The sequence below is a fragment of the Aythya marila genome, assembly GCF_965140915.1.
Source record: "Aythya marila genome assembly, chromosome: 7".
In the NCBI taxonomy this organism is placed as follows: Eukaryota; Metazoa; Chordata; class Aves; order Anseriformes; family Anatidae; genus Aythya; species Aythya marila.
In genome coordinates this window covers 32,290,326-32,308,699 of record NC_139048.1, presented here as the reverse complement: position 1 = coordinate 32,308,699, position 18,374 = coordinate 32,290,326, and the positions used below count along the sequence as shown (strand labels likewise).

Genomic DNA, 18,374 nt, shown 5'->3' with positions numbered 1-18,374 from the left:
CTAACCACCATCCTGGGGGGGCCAGGACAGTGGACACCCATCGGGGACCCCCCCAACAAGGCGATCCCCTGGCTGGCTGCAGGTCAGTGTGCTCCCAAGGGGCAGCATGCAAAGGTGGGTGGTGAAAAACCTCCCTGCTTGGGGTTTGGGGGGACTTGTAAATGCCACCAATTACCTGGGAACTCCTCACACGTCCTCAGTTTTTCCATTTTCTGGGTTTTGTTTCCCAGTCCTGGGCTTTGGGGCAGATGGGACTTCCCTGGGGGAAAAGGGAAGCTTACCAGAGCACCTCGCTTGGGGTGAAAGGTGCAGCAGAAGCAATCCTGCTCCCACACCTCCAGCTTCCCCACCCCAAACCTGCCCACACATCCCCTCGTCCTGCACGAACTCGCTGTCTCTGCCTCCCAGCAAGGAAAACGCAGGGACCTGAGCCAAACCGGGAACTGGTTTGACACAGCCACCTCCCACTCCCCGACCTGCAGCCAGACCTGCTCTCACAAACCTCTGGTCCCTGGCAGAGAGGATGAGTGACCCGGAATGGGATTCAAAGCCTCTGCAGGCCACTACCTGGGGACTTTTCCTTCACCCTCCTGTACTTCCATGGGGAGGTGCTTCTGGAGAGCCTGGTGTGTCCAGAGCCACGCCAGCACCCTGGGCAGGATGAGGCTTGCAGCTTTGATGCTGCCGTATCCATCACCTGGTTTCATCCTGCCTCTGGGCACGCTGCCCACCCTTGCCAAAGTCCACCCCGATGTCACACCTTGGCAGACGAGGTGCCTGCGTGCCCCTCTGCCCTGCCACTTGTCCCCCGTGCAGCTCAGGGCACGATGACCCGGTTGTCCTGACCGCCTGTGCCCCGTTCTGCTGCCAACAGGTCATGGAGCTGCTGCGCCAGGACCTGCAGCACCGGGACCTGCAGCAGGGCTCAACAGTGGTGAGCCCCCTGAGGCTGGCCGTGGGGTGAGGACGACCTGGAACACAAGTGTTGGAGACCAGGACAGGGGGCTTGGTGCCCTGTTTCTGTCCGTAACACTGCCAGCAGATAATTTCCAAGAGAACTCGGAGTGAGAGCAAAACAACGTTTCATTTAAAATACGCCAGCCAATATTTTCGGGTGCTGAATTTCACCTGGTGTAAAGCAACCTCTTTCTTCAAGTAGACCATAAGTGCTCAGTGCTTCACGAGCTGGTTGTTTTCCTACTTATTTTCGCCCCTCATTTGGCACAGCCCTCTCGGCTCTAAGTTTCAGGCTGACCTCCAGCTGCCGTGGCAAGCAGGCAGGTATCCATGAGCGCAGTGATTTAACTGCTTAAGAGAGGATTTGCACTGGGAGGTTGTACCCAGACAGAAATAGGAGGTTATGTTTCTCCTGGGGGGTACATGAGGGGCTGGAGGAGCACCCAACGTTTCAGCAGCACTGAGTTTAGGTCCATAGATTTTCAACGTTTCCTAAGGCATCTTTCCAAGAGCGTGATGTCCCCAGACGGGTCTGGGGCAAAAATTCAGCAATTTGGGGGCTGTACAAAAGTTGGCTGATTCTGAATTGGGTGGGAAGTGAGCTGCCCGTTCACTCTGCATCCTGACAAACCCAGCTTTGGCCCTTTGCAACCACGGGCTTTAGGAGCCACTTAAATGGCGCAACCCAAAAGCTCAGACATGCAAAAATATGCACGGCTGGTGGGGCACAGCCAGCAAAGCATCTTCCCAAACCCCTTCCCGTGCTGGTTTTTGTCCTGGCCCCTCCAGCCTGGCCCTTTAAGTAACTTGAGCCTGCAAAGCCCAGTCCCTAACTTCAATGGAGAGGGAAAATGCTGCTTTCCCCCCCCAAACCTCTGGGTCTTTCTTTTAAAGAGCAGCACTTCTGGAGGAGGGAAGGGAAGGTTTGCTAAGGATGGGGCAGCGAGCATCCACCTCCCGCAGCGGGGCGAATTCACCACGCCGCTGCCTTCTCTCCAACCCAAAATGCTTCCTGCAGCTTTCCCCCCACCGCCGCCACTCTTTGGCAAAGCCCAGCTGATTTCCAAACCCTCCGTGGCTGCTGGGGGTTGGTGCAAAGGTTTAATTATTTGCTCTTCCTCGGGAGTGGAGCGCCGGGACAGGGAGAAGGTCAGGTCCCGCTGTCGGCGGCTGCAAAGCGCGGCCGGTGGTGCGTGCGGCTCCTCTCCCAGCCCTTCCTTCCTCATCTCCCAGAGCCCACCATGGCTCCACAGGCATTTTGGGGCTCCATCTCCCTGCTTTGCTGCTCCTTCCTGAGCACGGCAAAAGGTAAGAGGCTTTAGGGCCAAGGCTGCCCTGGGAAGTGGGACAGATGCTCATCCCGGCACACAAAAAACATCCCAGGGCTCACTGCTCTGCACGGAGCCCTGCAAAAGTCCCTAAATGGGGAGGGAAGAGGTACTGCCATGGCAGCTGCCACCGAGCATCTCAGGGGTTTGGGGAATTTGGGGGACCAGGGAGGTCCTCCCAGGGGGCAGGGAACAGCTGGGAGCTGGGGTTTTTCCAACCGTGCACAGCACGCAAATACAGAAACTCTGGGCAGGCCCGGGAAGTTAGCTGGATTTCCATTGATTCCTGCTCAAATTGGGAATTTTTCCCTCCCCTGAGGCTGTGCTAACTTTTCAGAGGGATTTTAAAACCCCGTTTGTCAATATAACAGAAGTAGCAAAACCATCAAACATTTCAGGCGCTCAGCAAGCGCATCAGATTTGCAGGAGAAATTTAAGTGGCTTTAGAAAAAGAGATTAGACTGAATGTCTGTCATGGCAAAGGCACTCCTGCCCCAAATCGTACGTGCAGAGGAACAAGAGAAGCAACTCCAAGCAATTCTGAACAGGTCAGATTAAAGCAAAGCAGAGTTTGGATCCAAAGCTGCCCCTAGCCAGCTTCATTTTGCCCTACCTTGCAGTAGGTCAGTGATAAAATTAAGAGTTGGAGATTTTGATACAACTGCTAATCTACTCAGGAGGGGAAAAAGGGAAAATGTAGGAGATGAAGAGTACAGTCTCTCTTCTCTCCTGGCAAAAAAAAAAGTTACCAGCGTTGTCCCCAAGTTAATGCACTCTGTATTAATTAATGCAGTGTGCTGGGAAAAAAAAAGAAAAAAAAAAAAAAAAAAAAAAAACAAACTTCAAAATATCTCTCCTATCTGTGGGCACACTCAGAAAAATTTGCTTCAGGATTAAAGAGTTTGCATGGGATTTTCCAAAAGTGCTGAAGTCCCCAAGCAGGGCCCCTGCTCTGGCTGTGATTTCCAAGGCAAGAGTGGAAATGCAACCAGGAATATCCAAATATTGGATTTATCTAAATTGGATATATCCATATTGGATATTTGGATACTCCTGGAACATCCAAATTTCCCTTAACCCACAAATATTATAGAAATAGAAAAAGTAGGAAGGGGGAGTGCAGGTGTAGCGGGGTGTGCCATGAGCAGCTGTCCATGTAGAGAGGAAATTTGGGATTTGTACTATGGGACACAGGCTTCAAAGAGCACCCCGTGCAGTTCACAACCATCCCCGGCCCTCTGGCACATGGGGAGCGGAGGGAGCGATGACCACGACCCCTCAACGTTTGTGCCTGTCCCCAGGGGACCCGCAGGCGCTCTCCTTCCCAGCCGGCAGGCAGTACCAGTACCGCTACGCCCTGGCCATGAGGCTGGACCCCCTGGCTGTGCTGTCCTCCGGGGGAAGCTGGCTGCAGGCGGAGGCACTGCTGGGGGTGCGCCGGCTCTGGAGGGACCCCGGCGGGGAGGAGCTGCTCCGGGTGCAGGTACGTCTCCTGCAAGGGGTGCTGCTGCTTTTCCTTCACCCCTTTCCCTTGCCAGCATCCCCACAAGATGCACGGCAGCTTTCCAGCAGACACCGTTGCTCTCTGCTCTCCTAGATCCAGGAGCTGAAAGCCCGACAGCAGCCAGAAGAGGCGAAGGGGCAGGCTGGTGCTGGAGGTCCCCCTGCCGAGATCGCGCTAAGCCCAGAGGCACAGGCAGAGCTTCAGCAGCCGATTTTCATCTCCTGGAGCAGTGGCAAGGTCAGCTGGAAGCCTCTTGCAGGGATCCAAAGCTTTCCTGGCTACGAAGCTCATACGAGCACCTGCCCTGGCTCTGCTTTCACATCAGAGCACGAGGAGGAGAGCAGTGGCACGTACAGGAGCACACGGTCTACTGCAGTGCAGCATCACCCTGAGTTTATCCCCATCCTCCAGAAGGGTTTTATCTGGGTTTTGGTCCCAACGGTGGGATATGAGCTCCTTTCTGACCTTCTCCTCCTTAGAGGATTTTAATTTTTTTAAAGATTAAAACTCCACAACACCAGCTGAGAGATGTGATAGTGAAACCTTCGGGGCATTGCTTAGGTTGCAGGGGAGATGCCTTTCTCTGGAGGCCCTGAGAGCCATCCCCACAGCCTGACAGCACATCTTACCCCGCCAGGTCAAAGCCCTCTATGGGGACGAAGCAGAAGGCACCCTGATCTCCAACCTGAAGCGAGGCATCGCCAGTCTGCTCCAGCTGCAGCCCCACACTGGCACCACTGTCGAGGTAGGGGGCTGTGAACAGCAACTGGGAAATATGAACCATCTGCAACTGGTTTTTAGGACCAAGCACATTTACAGAATTATCCTCTTTCCTTGGATGAAGGGAAAAACGTCCACAGGGGTTTCTGCCAAGCGGGGTTTATCTGTGTTTCAGGAGGACGCCTCTGGAAGCTGCCGGGTCACGTACACCGTGTCCAACCACTCCATCAAAAAGACAAAAGATCTCCTCAGCTGCACGAAGCCAAAATTGGGATTCACCTCTGTGAACAAGGCAAGTCCATGGCTCTCGTGGCGGTGGTAGAGCTCAGCTTAGGTCAAGCATATTAGGGCTGTCCCCCCAAATCCTCCTGCAGGCGCGCTTTGAATCCAGCAGGCAGCCTTCCGTGCCAGCCTGGGACAAGCTTTCAGCCCCTGGCATGAAGAGGTGAAACTCTGTAGGCCTTCATGCAGTTATTTCTGCCCCAATTACAATATATATAAAAATAATTTTATTAAATTCAATGTAGAAATGAACATGGCCACGGAGATCCCCCATGGGCTTTGCAGGAGTCTTGTCACCTGGCAGCTAAACGCAGAGTGTTCACATCAAGCAAGCTTTCTGGCTGTTATGGCAAACTCACCCCCAAAAATAAGTTCTGCCAGCACATTTTTAGGAAACGGGGTTTTATCCAGAGCAGGAGGCGATGTCTGCGAGGAGAAACCAGGAGTGGGTAGGCTTCCAATTCGCCATCCCCAGGTGTGTCCCACTCCAGGCAGGAGCATCCCAAGGCAGGGCGACGCCACCCTGTAATAAAAGAGAAGGCCCACATGGTGTCACCAGTCCTCCTCCACACACCACGATCCTCACCAGGGGCTGCCTTCTCCCGCCCCCGGGAAGAGATGGGGCCCTTCTGGATCTTCCTTTTTTCCAGATTTTTGGAGTCCAGTGGCAGCCCACCAGCACAAGCCAGTACGTGGTGAAAGACGGCGTGCTCCAGTCAGTGCTGGCGGAGGAAAGCCACATGGTGGCTCTAGCCCTGAGGTCCACCACCGGCATCAAAATCAGCTCAAGGTGAGCAATGTCCCTGTCCCCCTGCCTGGACGGGGTGGCTCAGCGTGAGACCAACGCACCCACCAGGGGCTGCTTCTCCCCTAACAGGCAGCAGCTCGAGCTGATGTCCTCATCTCCTGCCCCAGAAGAAGAGGCCAGAAGGAGCCTGGAGGACGCGCTGGCTGGCACGGATGGCCAGCACCAGCCCCTGGGCATGGCCAGCCTGCCCTTCAGGAGGAGCTGCACCCACTGCCCCTCGGTCGGTGACATGGCATGGCCCCAAAATTCTCCACATGCCTGGGGTGGATGGGAGGAGGTGGAAGGATTTGGGGTTAAACCGCAGAGAGGGTGCACAACTGGCACATTCAGCCGGGGTAAACACACCCTGGGGGTGAGGTCTGGATGTGCTTCCACCACTGGTCAGGCTGGAAAGGACAAATTTCTGCCTCCTCAATTCCCCCAGGCATTTCACTTGGTAATTCTGGAGCCACAGGGACTGGCAGGCACTGGTGATGCCTTCAGTCTCTCAAATTGAGGATTTGGGGCACAAGCCCTCAGCAGTGCAGGTGGGGCCATGCCGTAGGTCATCTGCTCATCCCTCTGGCTGCATGGCCTAAATTCAGCATCCCAAGGGGCCACTTCCACTCCTAAACATTACCTGAGTTTAAATATTATCCCTTGACTCAGGATCTGAGAGAAAGAGGCGACATTCCCCCAAATGTCCTTTCAGCTGGTAGCCTACCTGAAGACCTTTGACGGCCAGAGAGCCAAGAGGGACGTCTCGCAGGCAGCAGCGTGGCAGTTCCAGAGGTTCCTCCAGATGCTGCGTGGTGCCAAGAGGAGAGATGTGCTGCAGCTGCTGAAGAGGGCTCCCGAGGAGATGCTGTGAGGCTTGGGGTCGCTATCTCACCAAAAGGGGCTTTCCGTGCCGATAAATGGCACATAGGGCCATGGCACGCAGGGACACTTCTGTGCTGCTCCGTAGCTACACCCAGCCCAGGCAGCGGCGCAGTAGCTTTCCCACCATGACCTGACAAGTCCAAAATTGCTCTGGTTTCCCTGAATTCCCACACAGTACAACCACCACATAGCCTTTTTTTTTTTTTTTTTTTTTTTGACTAAGCTGGCATTGGAGCAGAACAAATGCTCCATTTACACAATGTCCACCCGCGGCCATAGCATCCATCCTGGTCAGTGCAAGCCCTAAAAATGGGGAAGTTCAGAGCAAGAGCCAACATTTTGAGTCTTTTCCCACAAGAACTGAAGCTCCAATGAGTCCTAAAGCACAGAGAGGGGGATGAGCGTCTTCTCCAGCACCACCAGTGATGACCTCCCTCCCCTCCCTCCAGCCCCTTCGTTGTGGAGGCAGCGGTGGCCGCGCAGTCGGTGGCATCCTTGGCGGCTCTCTCGGATTTCCTTGACTTCAGCAAGGAGCCCAAGTCCCTGCTGGAGACGTTTCTCTACGCAGCAGCTTTCTCCCCCCGGCCTTCAAAAGAGCTCCTCCGCTTGGTGCTGGTGAGTGGGGACGTTCCTCTCCTTCCAGAGGGGTCCACATCCAGGGCAGGGCCTCACCTGCTTTCAGCCAGGAGGGAGCTGCAAAAAATATTTATCTGTAGATGCACAGATATATTCTATAGACATAAAAGTCTGTAATAGACCTTGCTACCCATGTGATTATTTAATGTGCTTTTAATGGGACACTGGCGATAGGAGTAGATGTTCCTTGGGGAGAAGCATCCAGCAGAAGGAGCTTTACATCAGTGCATTACCAATAACAAAAGCTGAACTAAAAGCCACTGTGAAAAACCAGAATTTTATCCAACTAAACCACGCATCGCCTCCTCAAAAGCAGGCAGCTTCTCCTTACTGTTTAGATAAATGCTCTGAGATAACAGCTAAAACACACTCCTCCTTTCTTTTTTTCCCTTTTTTCTCCTGTTTCCTGACACCCAGGACAAGCTGGATGGGAAGCAGCTGGCCCCCGAGGTGCGGGAGACGGGGGTGATTGCCCTGGGCTCCCTGGTGGGCAAGCTGTGCCGGCAGCGGCTGCGCGGGCTGCAGGTGGGTCCCTGCAACACCCCATCTTCCCCAGAGCCCAAAACCACCCTGGGCTTCCCAAAACACCCCCCGGCCCTCTCCTCATCCTCCTCCACTTCTGCTCACCTGCCAAACCCAACCAGGAGGTGGAGCGTGGCGTTGAAGCCATCCTCACAGGGCTGAGGGGTGCCAAGGAGGAGCCCGAGGCAGTGATCCACCTACTGGCCCTGGGGAATGCGGCACTGCCCGAGACCATTCCCATCCTCCTGGAGGATGCAGAGGAAGGTCCCGCTGCCATCTCAGCCGCGGCCATCTCTGCCCTGAGGAGATTCCCTGCTCGGCACATCTCCAGCGAGGTATGAGATGAAGCCACCAAAGCTCTGTGCTTCTTTCCCATGGGGGTCCCCACCACCCTTGGAACCTCTCAAACCGCCCTCTCCCAGGTGAAGAGGGCGATGAGGAGGATTTTCCACGAGAAGAGGAAGAGCTACGAGAAAACGTGCCGCCTGGCTGCTGCAGAAATCCTCCTGGACAGCCAGCCCTTGCCCATGGATGTCATCAACATCCTGCTGGCCACGGGGGAGATGGAAACAGAAACGGCGACGTTCCTGCTGCGCAAGGTCCAGAGCAGCCTGCGTGCTCCCCACCACCCCGCAAGGTGGGTTTGGAGCAGGAAGCCGCCTTTTTCCCCTTAGATTTACACTGCTTTTTTTCCTCCTCACTGCTCCAGCTTTTAATCCCTTAAAGCTGGGTCCCCAAAGCGGCCACAGGACCCAGGCTTGTGGCTGCAGCAGAGTCCTTGGAGGGCAGGGCTCCAGCTCACAGGGCAGCGCACGGTTTGTAACCGCGTTAATCTCCCTATCGGCACGGAACAAGCCAAGAACTAACAGTTTCCAGAGCTAAGCAGAAGCTGCACAAAAATATTCGGATGGTTTACCCTAATAAACCAGAGGAGAGGCAAATTCCAGGGCAGCCCCAGTCTGCCCATTTCCCTCTTTGCTCACGCTCATCAGCGACTGAAACAGCTCTGAAATTCATAGTTCCCTTTCTTTGCCCAGCCCTCCCTCATTTCCACTCGTTTTCCTTCCTTCCTGGTCCTTACACGTGGTTTCCCTCTTGCTTCCAGGAAGATAATGAAGGACATCATGGGAGACCCCCGGATAAACAACTACCACCACTTCTCGAAAGCTGGCGTCTCCTCCTCCTTCTTGGGACCTCTGACAGGTGACACCTCGGAGGACACCAGTCCCTCGCTCCCCTCTAAAGGCTGACGGAGGGGCTGGTGGGGAAAGGCAGGTTGCAGCAGAAGCCTCAGCTTTAGGGAAATGCCCCCAAAATCTCAGGCTGGGGCTTCCGAGCACGTCTCCCAGCACTGTCTGATGCTGGCTGCTTGCCACCACCTGAGATGGGTTTGCCCTCCTCTGAGGTCCCTGTGACCACCCTGCTTTCCACAGCAGCAGGTGGGCTGGGCCCCATCACATATTTTTCCCAAATCCTGCTCATTTGACAGAGGATCTTCAGCTGGAGACAAAGCCAGGAGTAGGCTGTAGGTGGGAGTTTGTGCTCTTCCTGATAAGTCAAGATACTTAGCCCCGTTCCTCGGTTCTTTTGGTATTTTTAATAAGGTCTTCAAAGAGGAGAATCCTTGTACCGAGACAAAAATCGCCAAACTTCAAAGAGGCTACAGCAATCAGTGCCTGCTAAATATCTGCTTACATCTTCTCCCCTCAGCCCTCATTTCTGTCCCCTCTCAAGTTATCTCAGCATAGCCTTGTAGGGGGCAAAATAGCCAACACCTGCAGGAAACCACTGCCCTGCTATTTCAAGAATGGAAGGAGAAGGCACAGAGAAACTTTCCCCCTCTGAATAATTTAGCTTCACCAGGTGTTCATGGGCAGCTCTGTCTTTCAGCCACCGAGGACTTGCTCTCCACTTTTGGGCTGGATCTGCTGTTTTTGGAGGGCGGGTTCCTGAGAAAGAGCGTCTCCGACTTCTCGCTGCTCAGCCACGACAGGCGGCTCCGTGCGGCTCAGGTGAGAGGGCAGCAGTGGGGTTTGGCTTCTCCTCCCCACCCAGGGCACCCCGTAGCAGAAATCCCAGAGGGTGTGCAGCTTGTTTATTCACCCCCTTGCTGTAAAAGTCACCGAAGGGAAGCCCTGCTCTGGAGAAGGGAGCCTACCCCAAAGGAGAAGGGTTGGACAGATGTAGCATCATGTTGGCCAAAAATGAGTCTCCAGCTGTGCTCCATGCAGCTGACGCGTCCCCATTTCTGTGTTTTAGGTCACTATCGAAGCCCAAGGGATGGAATCCATGCTGGGAGAGAGCGTCCTGGAAGGGGAAGAGGAGACAGAGCTGATGGCCGGGATGTCCGCCGTCTTCTTCGACGTTCAGCTGCGGCCGATCGTCTTCTTCCAGGGGTACGCAGACTTAATGGCCAAGGTTCTGCTGAGCAGCGGGGAGCCCACAAGCGTGGTGAAAGGGAACCTCCTGCTGATGGACCATCACCAGGTACTGGGTGGGGGTGACCCGCCTCAGTCCCCGTTGGCCACCAAACAGGCCCATGACGCGCCGTGCGAGTCCCACACCTAAAATTCACCAGGTCATGCTCGTTCACTGCGGGTACACACGCAGGGCCGAGGTGGCACTGAGGCAGGTCTTTGGGCCAGGAGCTGGGCCTGGGCACAGCGAGCACTCCCCTCTCCTTCCCCCAGGTCATTCCCCTGCAGTCCGGCCTCCAGGTGGTGGTCAAAGTCCTGGGTGGGCTCGGCCTCGACATTTCAGCCAACGTAGACGTGAACATTTGGGAGCAGGAGCTGAGGACCAGCATCAAGACCAGGTCAACGGGTGGGGAGCTGCTTGGCTGGGGCTGATACGGGATCCCCAGGGGGCTCAGCACCCACAGCAAGGGCTGCCCCACCTCAGGCTGCCTCCTGCTGGGTCCAGCCATGCCTCAGACAAGGGGTGGTAGACACATAGGGTCTTCAGTTCCATGGCTGGATTTACAACGGAGGAGTTTGAGGAGCTGTCCAGTGCCCAGGGTCTTTGCTTGGTGACCAGATTTGCTTGCTCCTCTCCTGCAGGGGAAGCCTCGCCATCGATTTCCAGGCGGAACTTGATGCCCCTTTCCTCCAAACCACCGTGAGAAGCCAGACGGAGGCAGAGTCCTCCATCCACTTCGACACCTTCCTGAGGTTCTCCAGCAGCCCGGTGCTCATGTGCCTGCAGCTGAGAGAGGAGCAGGTCCCATACAGGTAAGCTCCACGGAGCAGCAACACTGGCAGAGCTCCTCACCAAGGACAAGCCGTCCCCATCCTCAACACCCAGCACAGGAGGTGATAAATCTGCTTTATGCAGGAATTCATAGCCCACTGCTGCTAAGGATAACCCCCTGAACCCAGGCATTGCAACACTTACTTTATAAACATCATTGTAGGCTTGATAAAGAGGAGGACTTCCTGGGGAGAAGAGGGAATTAATGGGCATACATTTTTTGAGCACAGTGGGTCAGGACTGGCAGGGAAAGGGAAAAGATGTTGCAAGATGCTGGTGAATTGAGTGGATGTGCCATCAGGAGGCATGGAGCCCTGCAGAGGAACACGGTGCTCTGGAAGGATGAGGTCCACCAGCACGGCCTCCTGACCTCCTGCTGTCCCCTTGTTCCAACAGAGAGATCTTCACAGTCTCCAGATCTGCTGGGAACCAGAGCAGCACGGCTCGGAAGGGCAGGCAGGGCGCCGTGCCCAGCCGGGAGCTGGCCTTGCACCAGGACAACTCCAGGGCGTGCAGCCTCCTGCTAGCAGCTGAGAAGGAGGTGTAGGAGAACCAGAGCACTTTGGGACTGGGTTACTGCATCCCCTCCTGCCACGTGCCCCAGTTCTCCACGAGCCCAGCGTGCCCTGCCCGATTCCACCACAGCCACGCTGGGAAATGCTGAAATGGGGGCTTCAGAAGAGACCGAGAGGAACTGCTGCAGGTCATCAAGAGGTATCTCTGGTTTGGGGCCAGGTCTGACCTTCCCACCCTGGACTTTCCTTATCCTGAATTCTTCTCCTTCATGGCTTGCTTGAAACCGGAGTGGTCCATATAACAAGCCTTGTAAAACTCTGCCTTCTGCAGCAAATAAGTTTCTGATAGCCTAAGAAAGCGTTCTGCAAGCTGATACCCGAAAATGCCACGTTTCCCCCACCCCATTTATTAGGCAGTCAGAAGGGAACACATCTACAGCTGGCCAGCAGCGGATTGCCCACAGAGGGAGTGAATGGCACACACACACCCTTAACGCACAGTTTTGTGATGCTGAGGAGTCCAAGAACACAAAAAAATTCTGGAGGAGGTCCGGGGTTTCTTTTATATATGTACATGTATTAATGCAGCCACATAGACATTCACTCCAGAATAATCCCCAGGGAGAAGCAGCACAGAAAAACAAAACGCTGCATAACCTGTTGCCACTTATTGCATCTTCTTTCCAGAGTAATCAGCTGTGTTTGCATTTATTAGCATATGAAGGCAGCCAGCTTGGTGCCATCCTGTTATTCCCACAGGGAATTTGCTCTCTGTTGCCAGGGTATGGCCAGTGCCACACCAAGCAGCGAGGGTGAGGCCAGCAGGGAATAACTTGGATTTCACTGGGGTCAGATAACTACTTGGGGCAACAACAAGAGGAAAAAAAAAAAAAAAAAAAAAAAAAAGGAGCAAGGCAGAGGAACGTGACCCACAGACCTTAAGGAAACCAAAGTAAAGTTAAGGGAGTCTACCCAACAGCAAGAAACCCTCTGTAAAAGCACGGCCCTGCAGTCTCATCCCTCACCTCAAATCAGGGAGAATCATACTGAAGATGGAGATGAAAAACGTGGGACAAGTGGTGGAGAGCCACCAGCTGCTGGGGGAGGTCAGGAGGAGATGGGGGACTGTGGAGCCTGGAATGGCTGCAGGAAAGGAGAGGAGCAAGGGCGTGCCGAGGCATTAAACCATCCTCACAGCTCTGCACATCCCCCTCGTGGTGCTGATCCTCACAGACCTTTTTACCCTTGCATGAGATTTTAATATAGAAAAGAAAATTTGAAAGGTGGTTTGAGATTACGAGGACTCCCAGCCTGGGGCAAAGACACCAGAAGCAAATAAATGGTTACTCCAACAGGGGTGCAATACAGAGCTGGATCTGCAGCCAGCAGTGTCCAGCTGGAGAACCAGATGGTTTCAAACCACGGGTGCAGGCTGTCGAGGTGTTTGGCTAATTCTCCATCCTGGGGTATTTATTAATTTTCAGTGGTTCAGTCCATCTCACAGGATGAATGCAGATGAAAAGAGATCAAGAGGGCAAAACCGAAGTCGTCCTTTCTGGATTTGAGGGTCTGTCACACAAAGCTTGGCCAAGTACTACAAAACTGCTGCTTCAGGGAATCATCCCTCAGGGTGCTCATTATTCAGCCAAAATTGGTGAAGCTAAGCCCTGGGGTCACACTTGCACCCCATCCCCTTCCTCCTCCTTACAGAAGCCAGCCAACACCACTGGGCAGGCATTCTGCTTGCACACATGGAGTCCAAACCCATCTATTGAGAGAGAGATGGCTCCTGCCTAGGGCCTCTCATCTGCTTTTTGATCCAAAGTTTACATATTAATGGGGAAGCCTCTGGCCCCTCTTATCAGCCGAACAGCAGCTCCCCTTCCCTGCTACCCGAGGCAGGGGATGGAGATAAGATCGCCGCAGCCCCACGTGCAGAAGGCAGTGTTCCAGCAACAGAGATATGGCAGCTTCCCTTTTCTGCTGATATTTGGGCTATTTTGGTGACAATTTATGAAAATCGCAATAAGCTTCGAGTAAATATTGTTCTTCTGTTTTGCATTCTCCTCCCAAGCTGGATTGTTATCGGGCACGGACGCTGAACACCTCTCCAGCACAAGAGGGAAGCTTGCAAGGAGCAGCAGTGCTTCTTCGTTCCTTCCTGATAAGGAGGGGGCTTTGAAATATTTTTAGCCCTTTTCTGTATTAGAAAACTTGCTTTTTTGGGAATAATAGGGAAATTGGATTGTTAAAATTGAGAACCTGATGTTAATGTAGCAGTCTCCTGCTTTTTGGGGAAGGAAACTGGTCTGCTTCTTCCAGATGGCACTAATCACCAGGGCTTTGGTTATGTACAGAAATAAATGCAGTGGGGTTTTTGTATTTTCTCTTTGATTCTTGACTTTTCTGGACAGAGAGGCGATCCCATAGATGCTCCCAGCTGGAACAACATGGCCAAAGCCACCCCAAATCCGTGCTCCCCAGGAACCTGCTGTCTGGGTCCATATTTAGGGTGCCCTAGAGATGCATAACCAAATGTCCCCAGCAGTGCTGTAGGATGGGGACATGAGGGCCACTTCTGCTCCTGAAAACCCCCAGAGCACCTTTAGGGGTGACAGCAGCCCTGCAAGAGGTATTCGATGGGGCAGGAAAGGTTCTCTTATCCTCTCCTTCCTGTTCCTGGGAAGGTATTGGAGGCCATCCAAGACACAGCTTGAAATTTGGGCCTCCCCTGCATCAAGGCTCCGCTGGTTACGGGACGATCTCGCACAGAGCGAACCTCAAGGATGCAGCGAGAAACCACCCCGGGACTTGCCCTCGGGTCTGAACAGGAGGATCTGGGTGACCGTGGGAGGAGGCAGCCCCTATCTCCTTGTTGTGCTCGTCAGCTCGCTGATAGCCGGTGGGTGAGCGAGGAAGGCAGCAGCAGCAAGCCTCCTCTTCCTCCGAGTCCCACTTGACCCTCGTCTTCACCCTTTCCCCAGGGAGCTGCCCATAATTTCCCATTTCTTATCTCGTGGTTGGGATTTGGGTGTTCCACAGCCGGTGGCACTACCAGCTTGTAGGACACCTCCTGCAGCACTTTTAGCAGCTTCGCAAGCGGAGCTGTGGATCAGCAGTGACCTCCAGCGGCTGCAGCCGGTCCCCATGGGGGTGTCCGCCCCAAAAACCTCTCCCCGTGGCCATACAGGGTCTGGGTGCACAGCACCAGCACCCTGCTCCTTCCCTCTACGCCAGCCCATGCCCAGCACATGGCGTACAGCCCCTGGGGACACCGCCCACCAAACGGGGTGATAAAACACTATCTGCCTGTCTACTCCAGCTTTCTGCAGACAAAACTAAGCCAAAAAAGCAGGCACAGAAGCGAGGAGGATGTGTGTGAGAGGACAGAGCACCCCCAGGGCCTGGCTCTCCCCAGGAGGCGTGAGGTGCACATTTAAGGCACTGGGGCAGGTCCCTTAACATCCCCTGTGCTTTCTCTCCTTGCAAAGCAAATAAAAACATTTCCAAGCTGCTAGACCTCAGCAACTGCACAAACCCCATGGAAAAAATCCAGAGAAAAAGCAGCTTGCAACTCACCAGGTCTCCCATACAGCTGGGATCAGGCTACAGCGGGCATCCCAAGCTCAGACCACAAAGCTCAGGAGCACTTTGGGCCACGCACATCACCCATGAATGGCTGCAAGGCTCTCCTGCAAGCACGCAACACGCGCACAAGCCCCCAGGAGCATGACGGTGGAGGAAACCATCCTGGAGCACCTTGCAAATACACAGGAGGGCAGCTGAGGGGCACCATGGTGGGTGGGGGATGCTGATATACCCGCTGCAGCAATCAGGAAGCAAGGGAGAAAGCTGAGGGGATGCAAGCGGGCACAGCTGTGCGGCCCCAGTGGCTGTGGCATGGGGTTATCCCATGGGAAGCTCCAGGTGGCCCTGTACAAGCAGGGGATGGACCAGGCGACCTCCAGAGGTCCCTTCCAGTCTCATCTGTTCTGTGATTCCGTGGTTTTGGATAACACGGGGATGTTCCAGAAAGCCCTCCTGGGTGCCCTGCCCAAATACTTTGGCAGTCTCAGCCTCGGAGGCTGGAGTCAAGCCTCAGAGGCTCAACTAAGTGAGCCATGGTGATGCTGAGAGAAACAGAAACACCCGTCCCTTGGCTACCATGGGTGGAGGAGCCCCTCCATGGGAAATACCACGCAGGGTAATACGCCACCAGCTGCTGTTCCCAGCCTGGCTGCGTGCAGCCACCATCCTCAGCGAGCCATCCAGGGCTGGGGACCACAAAATCTGCATCTCAGCCACATCCCAGCCGCAATAAACGCAGCGAGTGCTGGCTCAGCAGGATACACACCCTCTCCCTCCAGCCCCTCCTGTTGCTCGCCGTGTCCTTGAGCACTCCTTCTTTCCAGCTGCTCCCTGGCAGCGCTCCTATCTCCAGGTGCCGCCCTCCAGGCTGCCCATAAAGGCGCGAGGGGACGCCGCGGGGCGCCTGTCCCCGAGCCATGCTGCAGGCCACCGTCAAGCTGTGCTGCGGCATCGCCCACGACCACCTCCGCAGGCTGCCTGGTAAGCACACGGGGAAAACACAGACCTGAGGGGCTGGAAGGAGGTGCTGAGGGGGGTCGGAAGGAGAACCAGGGAGGAGATGCTCAGCAGGTCCGAAAGGAGATGCTCAGGGGGTCACCAGCGACAGGACGAGTTACGGAGGGGAACGGCGTGGGTCTTTTTGGCTTATCAGACCACATCTGATGAATAATACTGAAGTATCCTGATTTTAAGGAACCTGCTCGATTTGGAGCTGTGCAGGACAAGCGTGATCCTCCTGCAGCCTCCCAGATCTGGGCACAGCCAGTGGTGACCTCGGGAGGCATGGGCAGTGCTCAGCAACCACACCGCGGCTTTCCATCGTTTGTGGCCGAGGCAGGAGAGCCAGGAGCCTCCTTTCCTTTACAGTCCCCCAAAAATGCACTTTTTTTTTAATGGTTTGCCTCTTTTTCACGTGCTCAGTGGTGACCGGCACGCGTCTCTCCCCCAGGCCTGAAGCTAACAGCCGTGGCAGCGATACAGAGGGACGTGAGAGGGCTGGTGCTGAGAGGCTCCCACCACCTGCCCCCCGAAATCCCTTCTTATATCCAGAGGCTCGTGGGGAAGGACGCTGGTAAGCAGCCTGCTCAGCCCAGGCACCTGCACACCATGTTTTCCAGCCCCCTTTCATCGCAGGATGGGCAGTAAAATGCCCTGATTTGCCCCGTTATTATTCGGTGGGACAGAGCTAGTTGGCTTCTCACCTCTGCACTGGTCTCCAGTGGCCAAAAACTGGTGGCAAGTCGGGGCAGACGCTGAGGTTTTGGAAAGGCCAGGGCTTGGTTTGTGTCTGCAGTTCCACCTGCTTACCTAAAGTCCTGAAACGTGGCAAATTCATCGGGCTTGCACTTCTCCTGTGCCCGACCCCCTATCCTGGACACATGCACCCCCAACAAAGCTGGGGAGGGGCGGGGAGCAGAATTTTTCATATTTTTCTGCATTCACGCTTGCTCCTAAAGCCAGGTGTGCAGAGCCCGGAGGAGACATCAGCACCCGCCGGTTCTCCAGCACAGATCTCTCCTACATCCACCAAGGAGAAAGAGCCCTGCAGCGAGCGCTGAGCATCCTGCAGCACCCCCCGAGCTGGCAGGCAGAGGCCGTGCTGGTAAAGCCCCCGAAACCAACTCCTTTACACGCCACAGAAGCTTGGGGGCGCTTGGGGGAGAAGGTTTGACGCGGTGCTGTGCTCTGCAGGATGCTGGGGCTGCCGTGTCCAGCGCCGTGCTGCCGGGGCTGGGCAGGGTGTTTCGGGTGGAGGCAGTCCTGGCCGCACCGGTGGGCTGGCTGCACCGCGAGCTCTTCGAGGAGCTGGAGCAGATGCCCCGCTGGAACCCCACCCTGAGCTGCGTGGAGGTAGGCAGACACGTTTGGCCTTGGTCAACATCCCATGGGGGTGGGAAACGGCCACAGACTGAGCTCTCCGGGCCCACAGGTGCTGCAGCGCCCAGGTGAGGACACGCTGGTGACACACGAGGTGACCAGCGCCAGCCCCGTGGGCCGCAGGGACTTCGTGAGCGTGCGGCACCGCCGGCGGACGCAGGCGGCCGTCTACCTGGTGGGCACCGCCACGCGCCTCTAGCGGCTGCCGGCACAGGAGGGCTGCATCAGGTAAAGCACCGGGGCTGGAAGGAGACCCCGCAGCGTGACCCCAGAGGGACCCTCACCCCCTGAAACTCCCCTTCTTCACCCACCACAGGGCTGAGACACGGCTGAGCTGCATCGCGCTGCAACCGCTGGCGGGGGACCCCGGCTGCACCCGCGTCACCTGGCTGCTCAGCGTGGACCTCAAGGCGAGTGGCACCCAAAATCGCCCCCAGCCCGGCACCCCGGCTCCGTCCTGACCCTTTGGGTGCTTTCCTTCCCACAGGGCTGGATCCCCTCTGCCGTCACCGACCGTGTCCTGCCGCGGTGCCAAGCTGACTTCATCGGGCACCTCCGCCGGCACCTCTCGGCCACCGCACGGCCGTGAGCCCTCCGGGACCCCCAAATCACCCTGGGGGCTCCCCCAGACCAGCACCCCATCTTTATTTATTTGGAACAGCTCCGCTCTGTATTTATACGTGTGTATATATGTACATAGGGATAGGATTTTCCCCTCCTGTGCCACCCGGAGCACGCGCAGCCGGCGCAGGGATCACCGAAAGCGTTGCAAAAAACACGGCGTGGGGGAGCAAAGCTGCACAGCCCCTGCTGGGGGTCACGAAACGTTAGGCAGCCCTTTCAGGGTGCTTGTAATTTATATGTCCAGCTGGTTTTCTGTCTTATTTATTGGGGAAAAAAAAAAGCTGTTGAAACAGCTAGGTGAAACTGGCTGATAAATAGGAGTTAAATAAAACAAAGAGCTGGTTTCTGACCCCGTGAGACTCATTTCAACCACATGCAGGTCACACGCTCATAAATTATTC

The 18,374-nt window shown here is 55.4% G+C and overlaps 2 protein-coding genes across 2 annotated transcripts; both read left to right on the top strand.

Annotated features, from left to right (window-relative positions):
* Positions 1–2,169: 2,169 nt before the first annotated feature.
* On the top strand, positions 2,170–11,414 carry LOC309880144 (microsomal triglyceride transfer protein-like; the record flags this gene model as incomplete). The annotated part of the gene is made up of 18 exons (XM_082764673.1): positions 2,170–2,265; positions 3,587–3,768; positions 3,883–4,026; positions 4,427–4,534; positions 4,685–4,801; positions 5,442–5,581; positions 5,669–5,819; positions 6,291–6,445; positions 6,910–7,075; positions 7,514–7,621; positions 7,741–7,953; positions 8,041–8,255; positions 8,724–8,821; positions 9,509–9,630; positions 9,878–10,105; positions 10,309–10,433; positions 10,678–10,848; positions 11,264–11,414. The coding sequence occupies exons 1-18, from the start codon at positions 2,199–2,201 to the stop codon at positions 11,412–11,414; spliced, it is 2,661 nt and encodes an 886-aa protein (XP_082620799.1). The 5' UTR covers positions 2,170–2,198.
* Positions 11,415–15,887: 4,473 nt separating this feature from the next.
* LOC309880143 (steroidogenic acute regulatory protein, mitochondrial-like) lies at positions 15,888–17,938 on the top strand (the record flags this gene model as incomplete). Its single annotated transcript, XM_082764672.1, has 7 exons — positions 15,888–15,951; positions 16,421–16,543; positions 16,929–17,074; positions 17,164–17,322; positions 17,402–17,538; positions 17,666–17,759; positions 17,837–17,938. 7 exons carry the CDS (start codon positions 15,888–15,890, stop codon positions 17,936–17,938), a joined length of 825 nt encoding a protein of 274 aa, XP_082620798.1.
* Positions 17,939–18,374: the final 436 nt, after the last annotated feature.